Source organism: Meleagris gallopavo, chromosome 4 (genome assembly GCF_905368555.1).
Source record: "Meleagris gallopavo chromosome 4, MGAL_WU_HG_1.1, whole genome shotgun sequence".
Lineage (NCBI taxonomy): Eukaryota > Metazoa > Chordata > Aves > Galliformes > Phasianidae > Meleagris > Meleagris gallopavo.
Genome location: NC_139407.1, coordinates 48,852,132 through 48,877,882, shown reverse-complemented (window position 1 = coordinate 48,877,882; position 25,751 = coordinate 48,852,132). Strand labels below are relative to the sequence as shown.

Here is a 25,751-nt window from a genome sequence, read left to right as displayed (position 1 = left end):
CTGCCACCCACTGGATGAGGCTGCTCAGGGCCCCATCCAACCTGGCCTTGAAGGCCTCCAGGGATGGGCCATCCATAGCTTCTCTGCGCGACTTGTTCCAGTGCCTCACCACTCTCTGAGTAATTAATTTCTTCCTAATGTTTAACCTGAGTTTTTCTTCTTTTGATTTAAAAGCATTCCCCCTTGTCCTGTTAATTACTGTCTGCCTGTGTAAAGTCTGTGTCCCTCCTGTTAAGTACAGGAAGGCTACAATGAGGTCTCCCAGAGCCTTTTTCAGGCCGAACAAGCCCAGCTCTCTCAGCCTTTCTTCAAAGGAGAGGTGCTCCAGCCTTCTGACACTCATTGTGGCCCTTCTTTGGACCCTCTCCAACAACTCTGTGTCTTTCTTGTGCTTGGGGCCAATGCAGCACTGGGGGATTTTGTCCTGAGAATGGGGACAAAGCTAGGAGGAAAAGTCTTCACCTTCATGTGATAAATGCAACAAATATGGCTTTGGAAGCAAGTTGTTTTGTTCAAAGCAAAGTTCCTAAAACTCTAGAGAAGGAAAACCTATGCATGTTATCTCATGAAGACAATCAGCTGGAGAAAGAAAGAGCTTCCTTGGAAAAGAGAACCCCACAGTTCTCTGACAACTCATTGAATACTGCTGTTGTGAATTAGGGAAGGGTCACATACCAGGTGGATGGTGTTCTCCTTTGAAAGTGATTTCCTAGCCATAATCTGTCTAAATGGATTTTTGCTCTGTTTTTCTTAAGGGCACTTTTTCTCCTATAGTGTCTGAAAGGTGTCCTTTGGAATCACATGTGCAGATAGAGCAGTTTTACTTACCACTAGACTTTCATAGTTCATACTATGAACTAGGCAGAAATAACATGGATTGGTAAACCAGTGCAAAAAAAGTGTTTACTTGTGAATTCGCTTGCAATACTGCATTGACAGAACTACTGTGGTTGTTTCCTTTGCTTGAAAGTTAGGTAAAATCAATCTATTAGCACATGCATATTGGTGATATCTTAGGAGAATGTTTAGAACCTCCTCAATCCATCACTCGTTTTGGGCATTCTCTAACTGAAGTTGTGGCAATCTACTATGAATCATCTATCCACCTCCCTTCTTGAGTTCTCTATTACGATGACCTGTCATTCCATAATTACATTCTCAGGGATATTTCTGTCTCTACTCCCGATGTGTCCAAAGTACATACATTTACACCTACTCATTTCTGACAACCAAGTCTGCTTTTGTCCAGTAATATCTTCAATAGGAGCATTTATCTTCTTCTTCTGTCCAAGAGATATGCAAGAGCCTTTACTTGCACAACACTTAAAAATTTCCCTTTTCTTCCTGTCGCTATCAATAATTACTCAGTATTTGCATTCATAAATTGCCACAGCAAAAAATTAAGCATTTCACCAGTTAAATCTTTCCATTGTTTGAGGTGAAATGTTTTTTTTCAGGATGATATAAGGAAAGCCATGACTGAAACAACTGTTGTTCAAAATGTTATGGTTTCTATTGGACAGATTCTGATTGGATATATTTGATCCCAGATAACTGAACTTATGAACGGTCTCTGTAGCCAGACATTATTATATTTTTATTAATTAAATATAGTTACTTATGGCATATTCAAAAATAGCTTGTATTTTTACTGACTTTTTATTGGCTGTCTAATGCTTGCTGCACAGTAGAAGTAGTTGTGACAAAGAACATTAAGACATCAGCCTGCGGTCACTTAAAAGGAGTCCATTGCAAATACAGCTTTTCAGTTCTGAAATGTCCTTCCCCAGTTTTATTTACTTATTTATTTACTCCCAGCCAGGTTATAAGGAAATAAGCAGTTATCACATCTATAATTTTAGCATATCGCTATTTATGTTTGCTTGATATTTTTTGAAATCAAGACAAATTTGGGGAATTTCTAAGCTTATGGCACTGCTTTTGAAGGAAATACCACTGAGAAAACTGGGAAGTTTAGCCCATGGCAGCTACCTCTGAGGGAGGAGATTATATGAGCAGTCATCCTTTTCCCCCATTAGATGAGAACTGTTCTGTGGTCTTTTTAAAAATCAGAATGTGTGGTACTGAAGTTCTGATTAAAAGGCTTCTTCAGGAGAAGTATTGATTATATTTGTGTTGCTGCTGTTTCTTTTGAGGATGCAGTCCCTTCTGCTTGCAGTAAAGAAAAGAATGATACAAAACTTCACAAGCGAGTATAAATCTAGAATTTACCATTATGATGAAAGAAAGAGATGTGATGAATGGATGTCAAATCTCAGAGCTGTAGTGTAATGATGGGGTCATTTCATCACGATGGATAGATACGTCATGTAGTATTCAGAATCTTCAAAAAGGCTTTAATTTATCATACTTGAGGAAGCATCAAAGCGTTTGGGTATGACTTGAAGCAAAAGAATCATTACAATTTGCCTTTGAACAAACTCAGGAAATACACTGATCGTATAGGTTTATGCTGCTAGAAAAACAGCTAATGATGATTCAGTCTATGTTTTGTGCATAGTTTGAGAAAATGTTCATTAAAACCTTACAGCACGTATGTCACCCTTTGGGATCTTAAATGTAAAAGCTGGAATTTCAAAACCGTACTAAGTACAATTTGAGTTTACAAAAATAGCATAATATATTTGAACTGTAGAATTGTGTGGCCGTAGGTGAGAGAGGAATCTACATCAGATGGTGTTTGGAGTAAAACGAAAGCTCTAATTTCCAAATGTGCTGGTGCATAGTGTTCAGTAACAGCAATATTGGCCAATAAAGATGGTGATTGAGTTCATTTGAGCTAGTATTCAAATGGATATTTAACAAAGTGGGCCATGAATGGGTTTCTGAGAGGACAGAATACCAGGAATGGAGCAGATGAAGCCAGAAGTAGGCTAGACAAGACTAGAGCAAGCACAGAAGTGAGAAAGCATGGCTGTGACAGATACGAATGCTTAACAATGCAATTGTGTTCACAGTGGCCAGACTGTGAACCAAAAATTTGCCATGACTGAGTACAGGAAAGTTCACGATGGTAGCAGTCACTGGAGATGATGATACTGAATGCCAGCAGAGGGACCACTGTTTGTAAAGTGGACTGATATGTATCCACTTACAATTTTACCAGCATCTAAAACACTATTTATATCCTGTCTGAAATTGGCAAGGCAGCTCATATGTTCTCCGTGTAATGTACTGTAACTACACTGTATCTAGCACGTAAATGTTTGCTTTCTTAAATATATTGGTACTGTTCTTTTTATCTTCCAGACATTGCATATTTATGCCTAATCTTTTGTATTTTCAATTAAGTGTAGGCTAAAACTGTCAGCCTCACTTATCTGAGACTATTAAAAATGCAGACAAAGGCTTTCAGCCAGCATGTGAACATTGAAGTTGCTGCTTTATACGTACCCAATTTTTGCTTATGGGATGTCATTGATCTATATCTGATCAATATTTTTTAAATTTCCTTCGAGATCTGCTCAGCAGCCATCTGTAATCCAGCGTGTGGAGAAGAAAGCTGAGTGAGTCAGTTTCTTCATTCCTTTTCAGTCATTTAGCTCTGACACTGCCTTGATGCATTAGGCTTATATCCCTGCTTCAAAAACTGTAACATATGTTCTCTCACAGACCTTCACAGCAAAAAAGATTTAAATGATAAAATATGTTGACAAGCCTATCAGAGTTTGAATATAGCAAGAACAGAGCAGCATTACCTGAAGGGGAAGAAAAAACATTAGGTAGTAACTAGTAATAGGTCCTTTAGTCTCCTAGTCAGCTGCATGTAACAAGGAAGAAATGTGACTAAATAAATAGATACAAATGTGCTGACATAGGGTGTGAATACAATAAGAGTTTTACAGTTTCTGGAATGCAAGCTAACTTGCAGTAACATTTAGTCTGCCTTACTGAACTCCAATTTGGGGGGTTGTGTTCTCCTTAGTAAAAAGAATTTCCCCTTAACACACTGCTAGATAGAAGTGGGAACACAGGAAGGTGTATGAATGAGATGAAGAAATGGGAGGAGCTGAGATGAACACACGTGGTAGGATCTGGAGCTCTCTGAGCATAAGGGAGTTTCATAGGAATAAAAAAAATCAAAGAGAGATGGAAGGTGGAAAAAAACAGCTGAGTGAATTGCAGATATATTTTAAATATTGTTATTTGTGATCAATAAGTACGCCATTGCCAAAGTCAAGCTGAACTGAAGAAGCCAAATTCTGCACACAATACTATGCGATGTTCTGTAATTTATAAAACTAGTTACACATACAGTTAATGTTTGCTTAATACCAAATTTGTTTCTAGTTTGCTCTGTGTATTTGGAAGATACAAAAAATCTTTTCTGCAACTGGCTGAAAGAACTTGCAAGACTTTTACAAATCAGAGCATACTATTAACATTCGAGTTTAGAAAAAAAAAAAAAAAAGTAGTGGATTTTTTTGCCATTTACATAGGGAGTTCCAGCTGAGCTGAAGACCTGCATCAAAATATTTTGGGACTTTTATTTCTGCATACCTGCTTGATGTTTTGGTGCTTGGATGGTTAGTAAATGTCCTACTGCTGATCCTGGGGAAGAACATGTGTGCGACAGTGGCAGCAGCCACACAACCAGGTGAAACAATCTGCTGGCCACAAAACAGCAAACCTGGCTATGTAGAGATGACAGGTAAATTAAAAAAGTTTGAATTGAGGAAGTGCTGTTTCTCTTATATAAATTCTAATATAAGATTTAATCATAATCTAGATAGAAATTTGCTTTTTAAGTGCCTTTAATCAATGCTGAATTTGAAAAGTAAATGTGTCATGTTGAAAATTGCCCAATTCATAACAATAGTGACATAAGGATGTAATTCTTATCAAGGTTACTCACTGGTCTCTAACCATCACCACTGTACAAGAGAAGAGATCACACCTCAATAATGGAAGAGGTGCATCGCTCCTCTTTCAATGTTATTTTACGCTATGTTCTTTCTTCCAGGTTTTGGGGAATGTAGACAACAGGAATCAAATCATTCAAAGAGTTCATTGTCTGATCATCCATTTGAAGAAAGAGAAAGCTTAAACATTTTTTACATGCTGGTTGTATTAACAGTTTCTTTTTTTTTCTTTTTTTTTTTTTTGGCCTATTAAGATGGGCCCACATCCAAATTGCGACATCCTGAATTGTGTGTGAGGCTAAATCTGGTTACAGATACGAATCTGAATATCATGAGCAGGGTGGAGTAGAGCTAAAGATCTGACTCCCTCGGCTTTGTGACTTGGATTTGACATGAGTTTGCCATGTCCAACCTAACCCTATTTTTTTTTACCTAGCCACTGAATAAATTGGAAACTTAAAAAGGTACTGTCATGTTTTGTATCTGAAACCATAAGGTGGTCTTAAGCTGCCTGCAGTGCTCTAAATTTGAGTTTCTTTTGTTGCTGGTGTTATTCATTGGGAAAGAATGTGGCCCTCTTTCTAGTGACAGAGGGGTTGAAGTGGTATAAAGTAGAAGGATTATTTTGAAGAGAGGGGAAAAAAAAAAAAAAAAAAAAGCAGGAAAGGCAAAAAAAAAAAAAAAGTTCCCTAGTTCCCCGTTCAGCAGTGACCAAATAACCACGGAGCCAGTTTCCTATTTAAGTAACTGAGATTCTGTCATGTGACAGTTACACGGAGTCACATACTGAACAAAGAAAAAGCAAAGAAATGTAGTCTATGAAGCTGTTTTTAAATGCTCAACACTCCCTGCTCCCTTCCCCCATCTCCTTGGCTTCTTGTTTCAGTGTAAGGAGTAGAGCACACAAGTTATTCAAGTTCAGAAACTAGTTGGTGAAACTGAATTCATAAATGAGTGCTAGTGATTTTAGACCATAAAATGGATCCTGATTTATTTTTACAAGCAGCATGACTTAGGTTAAGCTTGAAGGTTGCTGCAGCCAAACAGGTTTTTTTGTAAAGCTGGTGACTGAGGAACATTGACACCACACGGGACACACATACCTGTGCTTATGTAGCATGTACTTACATAGTGTAGAGTTTTGAACTCAGAAATTTTTTGTGAAATACACACGTCTGGGTCAGATCTGTATTTTGAAATAAAGCCTCTAAAAAAACACTACTGAAAGAAAGCTAATAGATTTTTATACATTTTGTAATCTGATGTTAACAGTCACTGTGAGGTAAAAATTTATAAATCACTTGTAACTCACAGGCCGTTAACTTCTGGTAAATGATTTGATCAGTCAATGGAGTAGTCTTTCTTGACAGGTAAAAGTGTTTATTCACTCAGATGACATTAATAGGTTGCTGAAACTAAAATTCAGGGTCATAATTAATATTACATCTACTTAGAAATCCCATTCTGCAGCAAGGTCCAACATTTTAAAATTTGTGAATGAGAGCAGTAAAACAGCTGACATCTCCAAACTTCCAGGAGAATGGGAACACTCTGGGAGTTGTTTTTTTTGTTTGTTTCTGTTTGCTTGTTTTTTAAATCTGGAATAACTAAAACATTGTAATTAATTTTTAGTTGAAATATTAGACGATCAAAAGAAAACATTTAGTGATAGCTTTTTAAACTTCTCTTTATAATAAAATCAAATTAAAATTTACTTTTTCAGTGAATGTTTTCAAGGGTTTGGTTCTGCATCTCAAAATGATTTGATCATGTTAAGTGAAATTTGCAGTTAATGTATTTGAGGAAATGCCCCTTTTTTAGTTTAAGTAAAACGGTTATTCTAGGTGACGTATAATAACTTACTGTACTGAAACCCTACACAGGCAAGCTAGTTGGTAGGTTTCTCACGTTCTTCATGCTACTGGGGTGAAGGTAAACAGGTAGGAAGATAAAATTACTGTAGGTTTTTAGTACATTTACAGCCTTCTTTCCCTTTCTGCCTCTACCCCCATTTGCCTTAAGGAAGATACAGTACAATGTTGGATGATTTGGATTTTGCTGGTATCACTTGTACTAGGGACCTGACTGTGAATAAGATATCCCGAGAGAAGCTCAGCTACCAAACAAAATAAAATGCTCAAGTCTCATATTACAAATTCTTGAATGATGTTAGTTCTGTCTCAACCTGGAAAACTGTAGCCCAGTTCCAAACCAAAGCAGTTCCTTACGGAGCTCTGGCTGTCATTGTGCAACAGAGCAGAGACCCCCGTGGTTCTGTTGTGGGGCATTTTGTTCTTGCAGCTCCAGCTTTAGCCATGAGTGGAGGCCATGAATGATGCTGTTCCTTCGAAATGTCTTCTTTCTCAGTCAGCATACTGCAATTGTTTTGTTAAAATCCGTAAGTAAACATCCTGGTCAAATTCCAATTCAGATAACAGCAGTCTGCTTACAGAGTTCCTGCAGTTTCAAAAGATGGCATATTTATGTCTGTTACTCTGTTCTGTGGTATTGGATGGTGGTGGTAAACAGCTTGTGTGTTGTGGCTCAGAGGTGATCTCAGCTAACTCAGGTATAAAGGGTATCCCCTATGCTTTTCTTTATTATTTTTAAATTGAGACATGTTGATGATGGTAAAGTTGCTGAAGTGTCAAACGTTTATCTCTTTTTTCTTCTTCCTGTTCAGTTTGTTCTAATTATTGCAGAGATAAAAACTGGTGTCTGATTATTAAAATGATACAAATGTAAGTTTTACTCCTTGCCTTGTTCTTAGACCACATCTTAAATACATTGATCTCTTGGATTACTGATATTAAATTTGCTATGGGATAGGTTTGATGCAGTTTACCAATGTGTTATCAATGATAGCTAACAGATGAAAACATGACAGTTTCAATGAAAGTCAGCTTATCACTTTTTATCTCACACCAGGGAGGAGTGTTCAGCACAACTTGTTTTTCCTTTCTCTGGTTTCAGCAGATCGGGATGGATTTTTGATATCTATAAAATTTGACATATTGGATTGATGAAAACAGCACAGCAGAGAACATTCAATACATGAATAAGATTCAACACAAATCAAAAATGAAGTGTGAGCTTATTCCAAATTCAGAAAGTCCTTGTGGCACTGAGGCTTCTTTCAGCCATAAAAGCATGATCTTACACTGCCTGCAGAAAAGATAAAATTAAGTATAATTCTTTACCTCTTAGATTACAGCAGTTGTTGTCATTACCTCTCCCCATTCCCTTTCCAAAAACCTAAGCACCTTTATACTTTGTATTTTCTTGCAATATTTAATATATCAGGTATAATATGCAAACTGTATATTTTTCTGCAGTCTCTCTGGAGTCTCTTTTAAAGTATAAGGACGTTAACTAAATACTAGCAACATGTCCCTTTAGAATGCCTTTTCAGCCAGGACTTGAAAAACTTATAATATATTACTAACCTTCAGCAGTAAGCTTGTATGCTCCTTTGGTAGTTTACTGAAGGGTACATGAACCAAAGTGTTGACTTGTTGACCATTTTGATGATTTATGATTCATTGTTTGTAATGCTGGAATTAGTCTGACCAGCTCACTTCAAATCTTATTGAAGCCAGCAGAATTTTTGCTGTTGTCTTCAGTGTGGCAAAAATTCATCTAAATTTGTGCTGTTTCTAAACACTACTTTTTCCTCACTTAAGATTTCTGAAATAGAATTCTATATAAGCAGAATTAAGGTGCTACTTTGATGCAGGTGCAGAAAAATATATTATTTGGAATGAAAAAATGTATATGTGAATAATTTAACATTACTACAGAGATAGTAACTGGAGAGGTAATTTTTACAGTTAACTGAGGAGTCTATAGCTGTATGGAACAGAAGATCAATGGATTTCAAGTATAGGAGTTAGATGTGGAGTCCCTTTATAGAGATTAAACACTATAATTCACTGTGCATTTACATAAATCTGAAGAGGGCTGGAGGAGAAGAGATAACTGTGTGACTTACTCTGTAAACATTTATTTATGTAAAGCTTTTAAAAAAAAAAAACAAAAAAACAACTCTACAGAATTAAGTTTCTACTTGAGAAATTGAATTCTGGCTGAGAGAAGTTATTTCTTGTAGGAGCACAAACTCCAAGATCATAAACAACGTAATACTGACAGGAGACACACGCAGTCCAGAAAGCCAAAGTAAACATCTTAAATCGGCAGTAAGGTAAATCTATTGGGGGAAAAAAAAAAAAGGCTACCTTTGTATTCTCTCCAATGTAAGTGAAACCTAAAGATGGCAAGAGACAGTGGAAGGCATCTTAGGAAAAGGGTGGCTTGTAGCACAGAGAGACTGAATCAACTTTTATGTAAACATTTACTGTGGGAATTTGTTATGAGCTTTTCTCATCTCTCCTTTCTAGAAGATGGGAAATAACACTGTAAGTTGGGGCTCTGTTTGCAAGTTTCAGAGCTCTCCCTGCAAAGGAGGAAAAAAAAAAAAAAAAAAGGTAGAGAAGTCTGAATAATGATGACAGTTGTGCCACGAATTCCTGGAAAAAAATATATTTACTGCAGGCAAATCTGAATCTTTAATACAGCCCATTTCACAGGTGTTTCCCTGAGGTATTTATTACTGTATATTCAGTATGTTCGTGTATATAAAAATAAGAATCTTTAAAACTGATACAGTTAAATGCCTTTCTTACAGCATAAGAATGTTATTCAATCCAAAAGTCTAGCTTGAAATTGTTCCTGCAAATCAGAATCTAATCTAATCTAATCTCTTTAGCTGTAGAGGCAATTTGAGCACAGAAGGAAATCACAATTTGCTGAGTAGATTTAGGCTGTATATAATCAGAAACATCAAAAGGGGCTGACATTTTCTTGTTTTTTTTTTTTACAGTCCAGATCTGGTAGTAACAATATTTTAATGTGAGTTATAACATAAGCAAGAGCATAGTGAAGTATTTTTACTTTGACAAGGCAGGATTGTAGAAACAGAAATGGAAAATCTGTTGTGAAAGCATTCAGTGACTGAATGCTTGTGCCAAACAGCACAGACACGCTGTATGTTCAAGCCATTCCAAGTATAAACAAGCCAACTGTAGACATAAGAAGAGGTGAATTAAAATATTTAAAAAAACCCAAAAACCAAAAAACAACTAAACAGTAGCAGATAATAAGCGATTAAGTTTCAAAAATGGTTGTGTGAAAACAAAGAAAGGCACAGAGATAAAGAATCTCTTTTACAGTGATGATAATTATCTAGATACCAACCCCCCTCCTGTTTAAAGTGTTAGCTGTTGTAGTGAGAAATCTGCCAGTACCCAAATTAGTCTGGCATTTTCATGGTGTCAAATACTGTAATATGTACAACTGGCAAAGAACAACATGGTTTCATGCATCAAGTGCCAGCAGCAACACCCCACCAGCATGGCAGCTTAATGGAGGCAATTGGACTTAGCATAATGAAAGCCTTCCTCTTCCTCTTTCTGGCAACCTTAAAAATACAAAGACACAGTCATTAGACTGGAATCTGTACGACCTATTTTTCCTAACGTATGATTAACACTTTACCAGCATCACACCCTGAAAGAGAAAAGATTTTGTTTCTGATATTTGTCCAGGCACTGGACAAAGAAACAGTTCCCTGTGCATGCACAAAGCTGCTTGACACTCGACATATGCACACAAATGCTGATGGATGTTTTTATTCCACGATTCTGGACATTTCCAATACCATGGTATTGAAAAAATTTTTTATCTTACCATGAGTCATGGCAAGAGAGCACTTTTTTTGAAATTTAGCAGCACATCCTGTAGATGAATATGTATGTACATATTGTAGTACAAATGTGGAAGTTTGTCCTTTATTTGTTTCAATACTGCACACCATATAACTACGAGATAAGCACTGAAACAGCAACGTGACAGGCGAGTTGATCTAATTACCTGAGAATTAAATGTTTTGAATAATTTTTTTCCACTTTTTTTTTTTTTTTTAACGTTACTTGTATTGCGAAATACACACGAGCCTACATTTAAACAAAATAAAACAGCTTTTCAGGTGCTGTCCTAACAGCACTGAGGGACTGTGATCCCTGCAAGCAGCAGTGAAATCGCTGAGCTCTTTTGCAGATTGTGCAAGAAGACCACAGTGGGCTCCCCATGCGTGATTATTTCATTGTAAAACTTTTCTTTTTTGCACCTGGTTCTTGTCTCTGGACCTTGCAGTTACAGTTACAGCTGTAAGGCACGCAGGGCCTGGGGGCAGCGAGGACCTCAGGTCCTGGAGGAAGCGGCCGGGCGGTGGGAGCGCCTTGTTTCTCTTAGGCGTTTCATCGGCAGCGCTTTAATGTCCGCCAGAGGCAGTTCTTGTACGACAGAGGAAGGGGCAAATGGGGATTGGAGGGTGCCACTTTCTCCGAATGGGATGAATCACAATGGAAGCGATCTGTAGGCCGGCAGAAGGCCCCACACCTCGGGGGCGGCGGTGCTTCTCGCCTTTCACGCGAGAGGTCCGGCCGCTTCGGCCCACAGGGCGGAGCGCAGCGTGGGCCGCAGGTTCCTTCCCCGGGACGCTGTGCCGCGGCGGGAGGGGCTGCGTGCAGGGGGCGGGAAGGGGCCCGGGACAAAGCGGTGCGGGGGAGGCGACGAAGGTCGCATTTCGGTGTGTTTTGGAAGGCTCGGAACCGGCCTTTCCAGAGGTTGGCACGAAAGCAGTTTAACGCCCAGTTGCATCACCAGCCACGTGAAAAAGGCGGCAAGTGCCGCCTCCCGGGCACAGGAGCTGCGAGCAGGGCTACCTTTATCTCTCGGGAGCGAACCTCCCTCAGCTAAACCCCGCAGGGCCGCCCCTGGGCACCGTGCCGCCGCCCAGCCTCCCGCGGCCGGACCTCGCAGGCCGTTCCAGCCCGCCTGGGACACGCGGGGCGGCGCTGCGGGCCCGGCGGGGAGGGGCGGCGCGGAGGGGAGCGGAGCGGAGCTTCCTCCCGGCTGTTCTTCCCCGTCCGGACGGAGAGCGGCACTGTGTCCCCGCGGCGAGCTCCGCGCAGCCTTCCCCGCTCCCCTGCCGCCGCCGAGCAGCTCCCCTGTCCCAGCGGCCGGCAGAAACGAGCGAGCCGAGCGGCGGGAGGTAAAGGCCGGTGGGCTCCGGCGCGAAGCGGTGAGGCTAGGGAGGAGCCTCACCCTCCCCCTGCTCCCGATAGGGCAGGGCTCCTGAAATGGCGGAGGCCGCCGGCGGGCAGCGGCCGCTGGGCCCGTCCCCGGCGCTGTCGGGCCGCAGCGGTTCCCCGCCGCCTCCCCGCGCGTCGCTGAAGGGGCTGCCCGTAACTTGGGAGGGAGAGGAGGCAACGGGGCAAGTCCTGCGTGGCCGGATCCGGCCGTAGGTCTCCGGCGCTGCGGGCTGCCCCTGCGCGGGGAAGGGACGGTGCCGGGCTGCCCGGCGAGGGGTGGCGGCGGTCGTGAGGCGGGGCCTCCGCCTTGGGGCCACTGCTTCGGAAGCTCGGGTCTGCCCGGCTCGCCGTCCTCGCTCTGCCTGCCCTTGCTCTGCCGGCCCCTACCTGGCTTCACCTGCTGCTGCTGGAGGAAGGGCTTCGCCCGCCTGTCCCGGCCAAATCGCGTGCGGTGCGCCTTTAGGCCTTAAATGCGTTTTTCAAGAGTTGAATCCGCCCCGTGCAGAAGGAAATAACGAGCAGTGTTGTGCTTGAATGGGCTATTTGTTTTGAACAGCCTGAAGCGTGGTGACCTTTGTAGTGTGGTGATCTCGAGTGTTTTGGATGTGGTTTGCAGTTCTGACGCAGTGCTATGAGGAGCCCAGCTCAAACGGAGGAAAGAAGTGCAATTTCTCTGTGTGTTACTGTTCTTAAAGCTTGTTCTAAACAACTGGGTAGAGTTTGACTCAGAGACACCACAAATGTTTTAACACAAACTCTTGACAAAATGGAGTTTGCTTCTCACACCCCTGTGAAGCTTTCAGTAGAGTCGTGCAGATAAAAGATGGGAATGATTTGCGTAGGAAGCTTAAGTGCAAGTCCTCCAGAATTGTTTTGAAGAAGTTTTCAGGTAAACAGAAAGAACAAGGGAGTTAAGTAAATCACCCTTCATCCATTACAAGCTGCTACTTATAGGCTTGAAGCAAATTGCAGAAGGAAATCAAGGGTAACATACGTTTGTAATAGCAGTTATAGTCTTGATTCAGCTGGGATTACAGTCGCCATTAGGAAGGCAGGGCAAGTGTGTGTCATATGTTTGTAGCACTTTAAAGTTCCAGTCGTTTGTGTTGTTGTACTCTGTGCCCACATGGAGAGCCTGTAAAGGAAATACAACAGGATTGAGGACATCTTAAAAATCCTTTCATTTCTTCTCTATAAGCTTTCTCCCTTTATTATTATTATTATTATCATCATCATCGTTGTTATTATTATTTTAAAAAGGGCTCCCACTGTTACATTAACATGAGCATTTCAGCTGGGAAAGCACTGGGGTGGGAAGGAAGTGAGGTTCGTGGTGTTATGGATGTGAAGTGTGGTAGTGCATGACAAAAATGTTAACCTGAGTGTGAATTTTGGGAACATCCACAGCACGTCTACAGGTGTCTTAATTTATGGTGTAGGTGGATCCTTACTCATGACCTGCTCCGTTTTACAAAATACGGTTTTGTTGTCTTGAATTAGTGTATATTGCATTAGTGTGTATAGAATAGGGACTTAGGTGGTTTTTCTGAGGTCTTTCAGGGCCTGTTTTCTTTGACTGTGCCAATCTATGGCTAAATGGCTGAAATAATCAGTCTTGTTATTTTACACAGAATTTTCTGTACATTAATTTACTGCTGGTAGAAGTTGCAGAATTATTAATTCTTGAGCTTCAAGAAGTTGCTGCCATCATCTCTTCTACAGAGTCTCTGCTACTATAAAAATGCCAGTAGGGAGTTAATTAGTCTTTAGTTAACTGGCTGTCACGATATGGCTCTCTACAGCCATACAATGATATTTTTTCCAGAATCCAGCTGTGCTTGTGGAACAGGTTAGGTTTTCCAGCTGTTTCTTCTCGTGGCTCCACTGGGAATGGAGATCTACTGGAAGGTTGATTTAGGTAACCAATCTCAGATATTGTCTATGTTAGCTCAGATGACTATTTTAAAAATGATTTAAATCGATGTGATGTTTTTTGCAGTCATAAAAGTTGAACTTGTATGTACTATTTCCTGAGGGTAAATTGCTAGGTTTAAGACTCTCAAGTAAGTAGTGGTGGTCACTTGGAGGCTGTAAGCTTTTTGTTGATGTACTTGGACAAGGATGAAGTCATCTATCTGTGGGTTTATGGCAAGCTGAAATGGCTTTTAACTTTTTTAATAGCTATGTAATGTCTGCATATGCATTGTGTTCAGCTGGCCTGGTGGCTTCACAAATGGAAGCGTATTAGAATGTAAGAAGTAAGATATAATTGTACTGGTAGAGCTATGTAATGTAATTTCCAGCTTAGAAACTGATGGGATGAATGTCTTTTTCCCTGAAAAATATTTGGGATTACTACATGAATAATCTTTTCTCGTTCCTATCTTGCTTTCCTAACCTGGTTTCGTTTCTTGCTTCCTTTTTTTAACTTGTAATTATGTAGTGTAATCAATGTGAAGCCTATTATGTATCACTGTAGTATGTTCGTGTTTGGGAATTGTTTTTTGGAGAGGTGCTTGTGTTGCTGTTGTGTGCGGACCACCAGCTAAGTTCATAAACTGTTGTATGTCTTTTCCCAGCCTGGCTACTCAGCTTCCTTATTTAAAGTGCTGTTTCGAAGCCACTGATTACTGGATGTTACTTGGTGAAAAACCTGGCTGATACTCCAGCACGCTTTGTGCTTTGAGTGAGGTCCCAGCAGTCACCATCTCATGTGAAGCCTGTTCTTTCAAGTGCTTTCTGCAGACCTGAATGTATCTTTTTTGTGCTTTTGTATTTGAGCTCATTCTGAAATTCAAAAACTTCTCATGCTTCAGCTTCGTCCCAGCGTGCAACAAAGTGTCATTTTGAGTCACAGAACTGGAAACTGTTGTAGACTGGCTTGGCCTGGGGCTTGCCAGAGTGCAGGGCTGGATGTACACAGGCTCAGAGGAGTTAAGCTGACCTCTGTTTGCTGCAGAAAGTTGATTGCAAAGTGCTGTCATTGAGTTGTTCTGTGTACCAAATGCAAGGGGAAGTTGAGGAGCTGAGAAGCCTTGGTGCTAGCGCTTCCGTGTACCTGGTGACATTGCAGAAGCTGTTTATTGCCTGCAAAGATCTGGAGATCCATGCTCAGTCCTCAAGGACCTCAGTCCTTTCCTTCATGTCAGTTTAGAATTCCAGCAGCAACTAAAAGTAGAAAGTAAACCTATCTTCCTTTGCATCAATAGCTAAAACAAGTCAAGGTTTGGAGGAGTAGCATTTATTACCAGTCCTGACTGCTGCCAGTGCGGAAAACTGAATAAGGATTCTTTAAATGATCTGTTTTTAATTCCTCTATCTGCCACTTCCATATATATGTCCGTAATAATAAGTTCCACCTATAATCTTAAGTAATACTTGTTTCCAGTATCATCTCATCCTTATTGAACCAATCTTTATCCTTGTTGCTGCCTTTTTGTTGGTTTTCTAAATGCTAAAATAAATGCCCATCATTTGGTCAGGCCTCAATCACAGCAAAAACCAAAAAGATCCTTATGAGAAATGCAACCAGTAATGTAGGAGACTACAGTAATATTCAGGTTAACCTGATAAGGAGAGTCTTGTTCAGCTTTTAATTTGTTGTATTTTCATTTTTTTTTTCCTTTTAAATTAGTCTAAAATACTTTGTGCATTGCACTGTCTTAACTTCTTAGTTATAAATTGCAACTCCATTAAAATCTAAAAGATTCAAAGCCATTTCCAGCAATTCTGGGAGATGCCAAGTCTTGAATTGCAAGTTCTGGCCAGTGCTGTCTGTATGAAGCAGTCCAGGGAAAGTTATGGAAGTACAGCTGGAGTGCGTGAGGAATTTCTGTCGCTGAAGAACAACTGTAGTTTTACAGTTACCTTGATTAACTGCCCTTCAACCTGACTTTGGGAATGTCTCTGGAAACATGATGTGAAGGAGTTGCAGTACCATCTGGCAGGAGTTTCCATTTCTCTTTCCAAATGCTCTGTCGCTATTTTGTAACATGGGGTAGGAATGCAGTCCTAAGCAGCAGCACTAACTGTGGAAGCTCCAACATAGCCACTAGTGTCACTGCTTCTAGCTTCTTGCTTTGCACTTCGTCCTGGACATTGCTAACCTTAAAACGGCCAAGCCTGGGTGTTTGGAGGGACATTTTGCAGACAGTCATTACTGTCTGAGAAACAGACAACCAACTTAATCAAGACAACAGCTGCCTGCTACTTTTCTAGCCTGTCTGGCTGCATATTTGCACCCTCTTTAATCTCAAGACTCCTTTTTGCCATCTCTCAAGCTCTGAGCCTTTGCCCACAACTAGATGAAGATGCTTGGGGTGTAGCAAAGTGTGTGTATGTGTGGAGGGGAAACAAGGTAATGAAAATATGCTAGGATTATATTCAGTTTTTTTTATCTGGGTTATAGAAAAGCTTGTGGTGAAGGTGTTCAACTGCTACAAATCTGATTTTGTCTGAAAAAAAGCCCTGGTACTGGAATAAGTGAAAAGGAGTATTAACAAGTAGTTCTTAATGAGCAGACATGATGTGGGAGGAAATCTTGCTGGTAGCTGTGTTTGTCCCATCTGTCCTTACACTACCTCGTTGCTTTGATCACACACACCTAGCAGGAGGCCTGCCTGTGCTCACTGAGTAGGGGCCTCTCTCAAGGGCAGTGTCCTTGAGATGAGATGAGTGGGATGGGCCATTTGACAGCACTGTTGCAGATGGAGCACCATCTACTGCTGCTGTGGGTGAACAACCCCTCCTCGATGTACTCTGTGAAGAAAGGCTCTTGAGTCCATCATAATGATCAGGGGTCCTTTCTTCTGAAAACTGTTTCCTTCTTAATAGCCTGTGTTGGATAAGTCTGTGCAGGTTTTGAATCATGGAATCACAGAATGGCTTGGATTGGAAGAGACCTCGCAGCCCATCCAGTTCCACCCCCAGCCATAAGCAGGGCTGCCACCCACTGGATCAGGCTGCCCAGGGCTTCATCCAGCCTGGCCTTGAAGGCCTTAGGATGGGGCATTCACAGCTTCTCTGGGCAGCCTGTGCCTCACTGTCCTCTGAGTAAAGAATTTTTTTTGTTATATCTAACCAAATTTCCCCTCTTTTAGTTTGAAGTCATTCCCCCTTGTCCTATAACAGTAGACCCTTTAAAAAGTTGGTCTCTCTCCTTCTTTGTTTGTTTCTGAGGAGTTTTCTTAATGCTTTGGAGCAGTGGAATGTGTTCAGATGCAAAATGAGAGGGAGGTCTGTTTCTCAGTCTCCTGAGAGGACTCATAAAATAATTGGGACAACAACCTGCCGTATTTGGAGGATGACAGAAAATTTGTTTAGATTTCTTTATCTGGTTTACATATGCATGCTCTTTTTTTTTTTTTAAATTGATTAGAAGATATTGTTAGGATCTCTAGGCTCATATGTACGCTGGAACTTAGGCTTTGAATATACCTAATGTCTTCAGTGGAACACAGTGGTTTAGGAATTTTCAGCTACTTTAAAGAGTAGACATAATGTTTTCATAGTATCATGGAATGGCTTGGGTTGGAAGGGACTCCAGAGATCATCTAGTTCCAGCTCTCTGCCATAGGTAGGGTTGCCAGCCATGAAATCAGACACTGTTATCACATTGCCCATGGCCTCATCCAACCTGGCCTTGAACGCCTCCAGGGATGGGGCATCCACAGTCTCTCTGGGCAGCCTGTTTCAGTGCCTCACCACCCTCTTGATGAAAAATTTCCTTCTGACATCTTTGTAGTGCCGGTGGAATATTATAAAATAATGGTGTACCTGAAAGTAATATATTCTGTTTTTGTTGTACTAGGTTTTTGTTGCCTAATTCATCACGTGAGGGAATGAAGTTTTTCTGGACCTACATGGATCTATAAGCATTTTCAAGATGGCTAAGAACTGTGGTGAAGAACCAAGTGGAATGATGAGTAAGGAAACTTACTTTTGTTCCAGGTTTATTCTGCTGTCGTTATGCTATTTCGTTACCTGATGTAAGTCATTCTTCTAGGTGAGAAATAAGTATCTGAAGTCAACTTAGCAGAACTGATACTTGAGTTCAACTTAGCATGTTGTGTACTCTCTCAGTAAAATGTTAGCCATGCTTAATCTATTAAAAATATATATATATTGCTCAGTGTTAAAACTTTTCTTAAAGTTGCATGGGCTGTGAGCATAATACTGATTATAATTTGTGTTTTGATCATTCTTTTGTCAGGAGGAAGCATCCACTTCTACCAACTTCTATTGACATTCAACTTACATATTTGACAGCATGGTTTCCTGACAGAAAAGTATATTATGTATTTTTTTCTGAATTCCAAATCTGTATTAGATATGCCATCTGTGGTGGTTTTGGAAAGATGAGAAGGGACCCACTGTGGGGCAACACAATGAAACCGAAAATGTAAGTTCTGTGCCAATATTGCTTTATTTGAATTCAAATACAGGTTTTTTTTTTTTCCAGTTTTGAGGTTATTAAGAAAAAAAGTGTGTGTGTGTCTGTGTATACGTATGTGTGTGTGTGTGTGTGTATATATATATATATGTACACATACACACACACACTAACTTCTGAAGATTCAAATGAACATTACATAATAAGTAGTTTATGTGGTTTGAAATTCGAAATTCTTTTTGGAAATAAAACTTAAAACCAAACTTTTATTTTTTAAATGCATATGAAGTTTACTTCCTTAAATTGATGAGAAAAGCTTAAAAACATATCCAAATGAGCAGCGTTGGTTGTACGCACTCAAAATTACATTGTGCCAAAGCTGGAAGCTTCTTGGCGAGAAGGGCCAAAAGGATCTTTCTTTTTGGTGAAAGGAAGAGTGGTAATAGTGATGGCTTATTTGTTATTGAAAACGAGGTTATACTAGCAGTTATTTCCGATTGTAAGTGAAATCTTTAGATCCATTAGAAATCATGTTCATTTTTTGGAAAATCTTAGGGGTTTTTGTTTTCCTTTAATTTTTGTTGGGATGGTTTGATGGCAGTTGCAGTTTGCTTTACTTGTGTTGGAGTGTGGCTTTGACACTAAAATGTTTATTCTGCCTAGGAATTTGCCACTAAAATGTTCAGTATAAGCTTTGTTTCTATTTTCTCAGTCCTTCTATAGGTTGTTTACTCACCTGCATTATAGGAACTTAGTGACTACAGCACTTAAATGGTTTAAATGCTGTGATTCCCAGATAACTTTGCAGGCATTTAACTGGAATTCACCCTTAATTTATTTAAAATTAATTGGTGAACATTTTGTACTGTAAACAGTCCCTGTGAGATTTTAAGTTTTGGCCTTGGCAGGCTGTTGTGAAACAAATGCTGACCGTGTTGAAAGGCTGATTTCTTCCTTGCAGTAGTCTCTTTCTTCACTCTCCTAAGCAGCTGCTTTTGCAGTAGCAATTACGATGTTGGTATGCCTCATGGCTGCGATTGTTTGTTTGTTTTTCCATAAAACATTTCATAGTCATTGTCTTTCAGTAAGTAACTTCTCTTTCCTCTTTTTTTTAATTCTGTCGGGAAGACTGGTATGATATTAGTTTAAATTTAGTTCTTTGTTTATTTAATCTCTTTTAGTGCTCTCTATAGTTATAGGTAGTATGTTGAAAGCATGCTTCGTGTTGTCATCAACCTGCCTTCCCAGTGTGAGGAGTCTGACTTGGTTGACTACTATACTCCTGCTAGTTTTATTTTTTCCTATGGACATTTGTGCTCGTGAAAAGAAAACCGAACCTTTTGGAGCATGTGTCTGCAAGAGAATTCCTTTGCAGTAGTTACAGCAATTTAAATTCACTCTGTGCTTTGTGGAGAATTCTCTCATCTATTTTCCCAGGACCGGGAAAATTTGTCAATTTTAGAATGAGTGTGAAGGAAAAAATGGGGAGGGAAGAGAAAGGAAAAAAAAAAACCATGTGTTTTTCCTCTTTCGTAGAATTGTATTTATTGGAAACATTGGTCATGTTACATTTGTTCTCCTAGAGAATTACAAATACATTCTTAAATCTATGACAAGGGCTGCTCCAAATGTAATGCCTCCTATTTTGTTATGCTGGCCCACAACATCAGAGGAAGATGATCCCAGTATGGCAGTAGAGGTTGAACTTTTCCACCAATATTCCCTTACATTTTATTGCTGTGTGACAGATGGCAGCAGAGGGGCAGTCTGACAAAATGGCGTCTGACATGGAGGTGCGTATGAAGCAAAGATGTGACATTGAATTCTTCCATGTGGAAAGATTTACATATGTCAACATTCATCAGCACTTGCTGAGTGTTTCTAGGGACCAAACAGTGAATGTGAGCAAAGTGGGGTAGTGAGTGGTGCATTTCAGCAATAGTTACAGTGACATGAAAGACACAAGCCATGTTCTAGATGGCTGTGCACAGCTGTCACGCTGCGAGATAAAGAGCACCTCGATCAACTCATCTGCATGAATTAGCTGATGGTGGTGACTGTGTTGAAAAATAGTGTTTTGTAGCTGAGAATGTTCTCTATTAAACAGTGTTATTGTGTTGTCTGTTGTAATTTCCATGGAAATAAGTAGGAGGCATTACTTTTGGAGCAACCTACGTAGTTTAAGAAACTGTTGGCATTCCTTTTCCTGGAAAGAAATATTGAGAGTTGCTATTTAAAGTTGGAATTGAGACTTGAGATTCTGGTCCATCGCATTGCTTGGTGAGGTTTGACTTTCTTGTTCCAACTGTAGAACAGAAAAGACAAAGGTGTGTTGTGACATCAGTGCTTGCCTGTTTTGGCAGTTACAGGTTTGCCTGTAGTGATTGCTGATCTCTGTGTTGCTCTTCTCCTGATGCTGTTTGATTCATCCACTCAGCTCCTTAGGGGTAGCAGTACTGGAACAGGCAACATTGTAGGCTCATAACGGGTGACTTAAGAATAAATTTTGTCACTTTGGAAAGACTAAAGCACCCTGACTTGATGGATCTATGGCATCTTGTTTTCTAGATTAGGTTGTTAGGGTTTGTAAATAATACTGTTTTGTAGAAAATACCAGACACTTATTTTCTCTTCCATTTATGGGGTTCCTTCATAACGAAGGTAATTTTCATACAGCCAGGCTTCTGTACACATTTGTGGCAGCTGAATTTCAATGGGAGGAGACTCTTAATGTCAGTAGATGTGCGTTTCTGAAAAACTGTGAGTTTGAAGGGGTGCTCGAGGGTTTTTGTCTTATTTTGCTTTTTGTGTAGGTGAAGCTCAGGCTGCCACAGGAGTGTTGTTTGTCATTAGTGCTGAAATGAAAGAGCTGTTTGCTCTAATACTAATACTGAGTGTATTACAGCCTCTGCCTCATCTCTAAAATCCCCTTTCACTGTGTTCAGTGCAGCCCCGCCCTTCTAAATGATGTTATTACAACTCCATTTTCATCTTGGGGAGAAAAGCCCCCATCCACAGCAAACTACAAATTGATTTGTAGTATGTTAGCCAAAACCTTCAAGTGGAGCTGACCTGCAAGTCTGGCTCTTCAGTTGTACAAAATGATTTCCCCTTTCTTAGTAAACTAGTTTCAAAAAGAGAAACTTGAGTATCTGAAAAGGCAAGTCCCTAGATAAAATCCTCTTTAAAGTTCAGGGCGTGTTCCTATCAGCAAGTGAGTAATTCTTCCTTTCAGCTTAGTGTGGTAGTGTCATGTCTTATACAAAGCACATTGAATTGTATTACATGTGTGCAGTCATCTCGTCTTATATACTTCTATTGTGCTTGGTGATATCAACAAGCAAGCATTGCCCAGGAGTTTGTTGAGGAATTACATTGAAAATTTGGGTATACGTAAAGGAGAATCTGTCAAAATATCTGTCTGTGATGGTGGCCATGATAACCTTATTTTTGTATTCTTTTCATTTCACAGTAATAATATCAAGGGCTTGTAGTAGTACATCTACAAGATTTCTTGATCTCTTGACCATGGCACCAACAGCTTACCTTAAATGCAGGGATTCAAATCACAGCTGATAAAAACAAAATTTCTTCCTCTTCTGTGTAGTGTGTTAATTGGGGGAAAAAGTATTGCTGCTGGAATGACAAGTGAAAATGAAGAAGGTGATGAGAGGTGTGTGATTAATTGGCATAAGCAGTTTATTTGCTGGTTTAGATTCATGCAGACTGAAGCGTATGGCTTTGTTAGGATGCGTAGAGTGATGTATCTTAGTATGTTGCATGGTATGCATCCTAATGCAGGAAATATGTTGGGAAGGCCTAGCTGAAAACCACGGACTGTTAATTACAAGGGACTTGAAATGAAACATTAATAACAGAGAGTTCTGCTTAAAGTCTGTTGGCGTGCAGGAATGTCAAGGTGCATGAATAGCTTTCTCCCTTGCAGGATCTTTTCTTTCACTGAACCAGTTTTAGTAAGGAGTATTTTCTAGCACTGGCACCTTCTATGAAGGTATGTCTCAGCCTGTTTTACTGCCTGGAGGATGAATCAAGAAGAAAAAAAAAGCCATAGTTTTTCAGACTTGTTTTTAATTGTTTTGTTTGATTTTTTTTTTATTTTTTATTTTTATTTTTTAATTTTAATGAGCAGAGGGTAGCTAATATGTAAGGGCAGCTAATCAGAGAGAGAAATCAAGAGTTGTGAGGAGCCTCAAAAAACAGCCGCAATTGACCTTAGTCTGCTAGCATTCATCTTCCGTGGTCAAGTCTCCTTTGTATTTGGAACTCTGTCTCTTTTTCCTGAGTATTGCTTTTCTCATTGTACCTTTCACAGTTCTGTGACTTATTCTTGTTTCAGACATCCATCTCATTTCTGTAGCTCAAGTCCATAAACATAGCAGAAACTCCTGGTATCCCGAAGTTTGTTTTTCTTATATATGTTCCTACAACTTGAGAGATAACAGTTTATCTCCTTTTAAATACGTAATTACTGGTAGAGATTGCTGGAGAATAAAGGGGAGGTGCTGCCCAAAGCTGACGCTGATTTGACTTTGTCATTTGTGCACCAATAATCTTGTGAGGAAAGAGCGTGTCTGCAAGTTTATCTGCATGTGTTAAATTGGTCATTGCTGGCAAAATAATCCTGATACAGAATTAGGTATTCTGTGGCCAGTTCACAGCTATTACCACTGGATAGTGGACCTTTGCTGTAATTTACTTCAGTAACAAAGTTTGCTAGTCTACTGAATCATTTGTTACAAAAATTATAAATGAATTTATAAGCTTTGCTAGAACACAGAGTGCTTTATTATTATTTGACATAAAGAAAAGACTAAGATCATACTACGTTCTGTGCTTCTTCTTCAGTTATGAATTGCTTTCTTCTACAGAGGATTAGTGCAGTAATCACAGTTATTATTGATGCCGTAATGTTTTAACTGGAAGTATTCAAAGGCTTCATGGGCAGGACATTAGCCTCGTCTTTTTTAAAAGTTTTTAGAAGTTTTAAAACACACACAAAAAAATAAAGCCCACAAAATCGACAAGGTATGGAAGGCACCTCTGGATATCATCTGGTTCGATGCACCTGCTCAATCAGCATCACCTAGAGTAGGTTGCTCAGAGCCATGTGCAGGCAGGTTTTGAAAATCTCCAAAGATGAGAACGCTGCACCCTATCTGGGCAATATTTTCTTGTACTGGAATACTGAAGAACCTCAACTTTTTACCCTTACAAATATTTGAAACATGAAGAATAGTCATGCTCTGAAGTACTTCTGGAAAACAACAGACGTTTCCAAATCTTTCAGTAGTTTTGTAAGAGGAAAAAAAGCCTCTGAATTTTTAACAGAATATAAACTTTCCATAATGTTAGCTGGTCGTCAGTAGATGTTGGCAGAGGAGTAGAGGAGCACTTGTGAACTGTCTGCTTTGCATAGGTAGCTTCCTTTACTGTACTTTCTTTCAGGCACAGACTGGATAGCTAATTAGTTGGAGAATAAGATTGCTATTTTGCTGTCAGCCATTTGAAAAGAAGAAAAGCAGCCTTCTGAAAAGTGTTTTTTCTGGATGCTTAAGTCTTTATGATGTTTTATCTGTCTTAACAGGGGACATGGAAATGTGACTGTACTTAAAAAAAAAAAAAAAAAAAAAAAAAATTTTTTTTTGGTTCTCTTCTTTCCAGGTCTGCTATTCCTGTTGTATGCGTTCTGGCTATGAGAGTTTTCTTGTGACTTCTGAGCTTGGTACTCTTGGCCTCATGGGAACAAAATAAAACAAAAAGCAACCTGATTTTGGTAAACAAAATGCCACGGAGAAGGAAAATTGGTGGGAGTCCTTCTCGGAAGACCGGAGCTGCTGCTGTTTTACCCCAGGGGGACCCAAGCCTCTCAATGTCACAACCAGTCTACAGTGTCAATAAGGAAGAGCTCTTCAACAGCATGTCGGAAATGTTTTCTGACTTAGATCCTAGTGTGGTATATATGGTTCTCTCAGAATGTGATTTTAAAGGTAAATACAATATATTTGTCATTCAACTTTGCTCCATATGCAGACAGTTCTTTACTAGGGCAACACCAAACAAGTTGATGTGGGAGTTGTAAACGTATTTGTGAGTCTAGTTTTTAATGAGTAGATGAGTCATAACATTTTAACATTTTATAGCTCTCTCCATGCAAAAGTTTGATGATGTTTGTGGGTTGCTGGTAATATGCAGTAGCAGTGGGCTTTAAAAAACAGAGATACAGTTTAACTGGCTTGATCTGAGATACAGAGCAGGCAGCAGTAGAGTTGTGCGGGGTAATCTGTTTGCAGTTAGTTTCTGTACCAAATCTGCTGGATGCAGAAACTGTTCTTGTGGGAGGGTATGCTATTTTCTAGAATGATTTTTTTTTTTTTTTTTTTAAGACAGTGATAACATTATGTTATCCTGGCAACATTTGATTTTCCTTAAATATTTGAATTGAGCTTTTGTTTTACATTGTTTTGCAATGTCATCTTGTCATTTCTAGTGAGGATTAGTTTTTTCAGGATAAATTCTGTTTTTCATGTTGAATTCTCTGCAGCCTCACTTGGACTGCTTTTCTTCCCCTGTATTCTGCCAAACTACTTATCCACCTCTCCTGTCACTTCCATTTTCATGTCTGTGTCCAGCTCTTCTCATGCTTTGTGGTTCTGAAATTTTCCTATGTATGAGCTCATTAGCTTGTAGTAAAAATAATGGATAAGATACTGGATAACAACATCTGAGTTCTTTGAGCAGGGAATAAGTCATATGTGGAGCATATTAATCAAGCTGTGATTAGCTGAGATTTTTCTAAGTGTACTGCTAAACAAGATAGAGATTGGTATTTTTCATATGCATGAAAGCTATGTAGCCATTAAAAGGGCTTCTTCTTTTATTACTGTTTCTATCTTACCAAAATTGTAGAGATTTTATAATTTAGTTGGTCACTCATGTCTGTTGTTTATTCCTTTAAAACTGGAATTGATGGAGTTATTGATTCATGCTTATACGTCTAATAAGTTTTATGAAAACGACAGCTTTGTCTAGAAGATTTTTGGAGAATTCAGTAAACAAGCTTAAGTTCATTATAATGTGTTTTTTTTGTTTGTTTGTTTTTGCTGCATTGTACTTCAGAAAAGTAGAAGCTTAGCTTTAGTGCTCTGATGCTGCTTGTGCTATCTTTTCATTTTTGGTCACGTTATTCATAGGCATATACTCCATTTAGTGACTTTACAAAGATTTAATGAGGATACTGAAATTTTCAGACTACTATGACATTTTAATTTGGATTTAGTCATAATGAAAGTAATTTTTATACTTGTA

At 39.6% G+C, this 25,751-nt stretch overlaps 1 protein-coding gene across 6 annotated transcripts in view; it reads left to right on the top strand.

Moving 5' to 3' along the window:
- The window catches only part of N4BP2 (NEDD4 binding protein 2), a 59,131-nt gene that overhangs the window by 5,640 nt on the left and 27,740 nt on the right, over positions 1-25,751 (top strand). For 3 of the 6 annotated variants that reach the window (XM_085223283.1, XM_085223284.1, XM_085223279.1), the window contains exons 1-4: positions 11,858-11,994; positions 17,844-17,958; positions 18,246-18,434; positions 24,108-24,433. In XM_085223283.1, coding sequence (XP_085079409.1) covers positions 24,229-24,433 — 205 coding nt within the window. In that variant the 5' untranslated portion in view covers positions 11,858-11,994; positions 17,844-17,958; positions 18,246-18,434; positions 24,108-24,228. Of the gene's footprint in view, positions 1-11,857; positions 12,025-12,363; positions 12,486-17,843; positions 17,959-18,245; positions 18,435-24,107; positions 24,434-25,751 lie in introns of those variants that run through there. The other 3 variants (XM_085223280.1, XM_085223281.1, XM_085223282.1) reach the window with 3 other exon arrangements.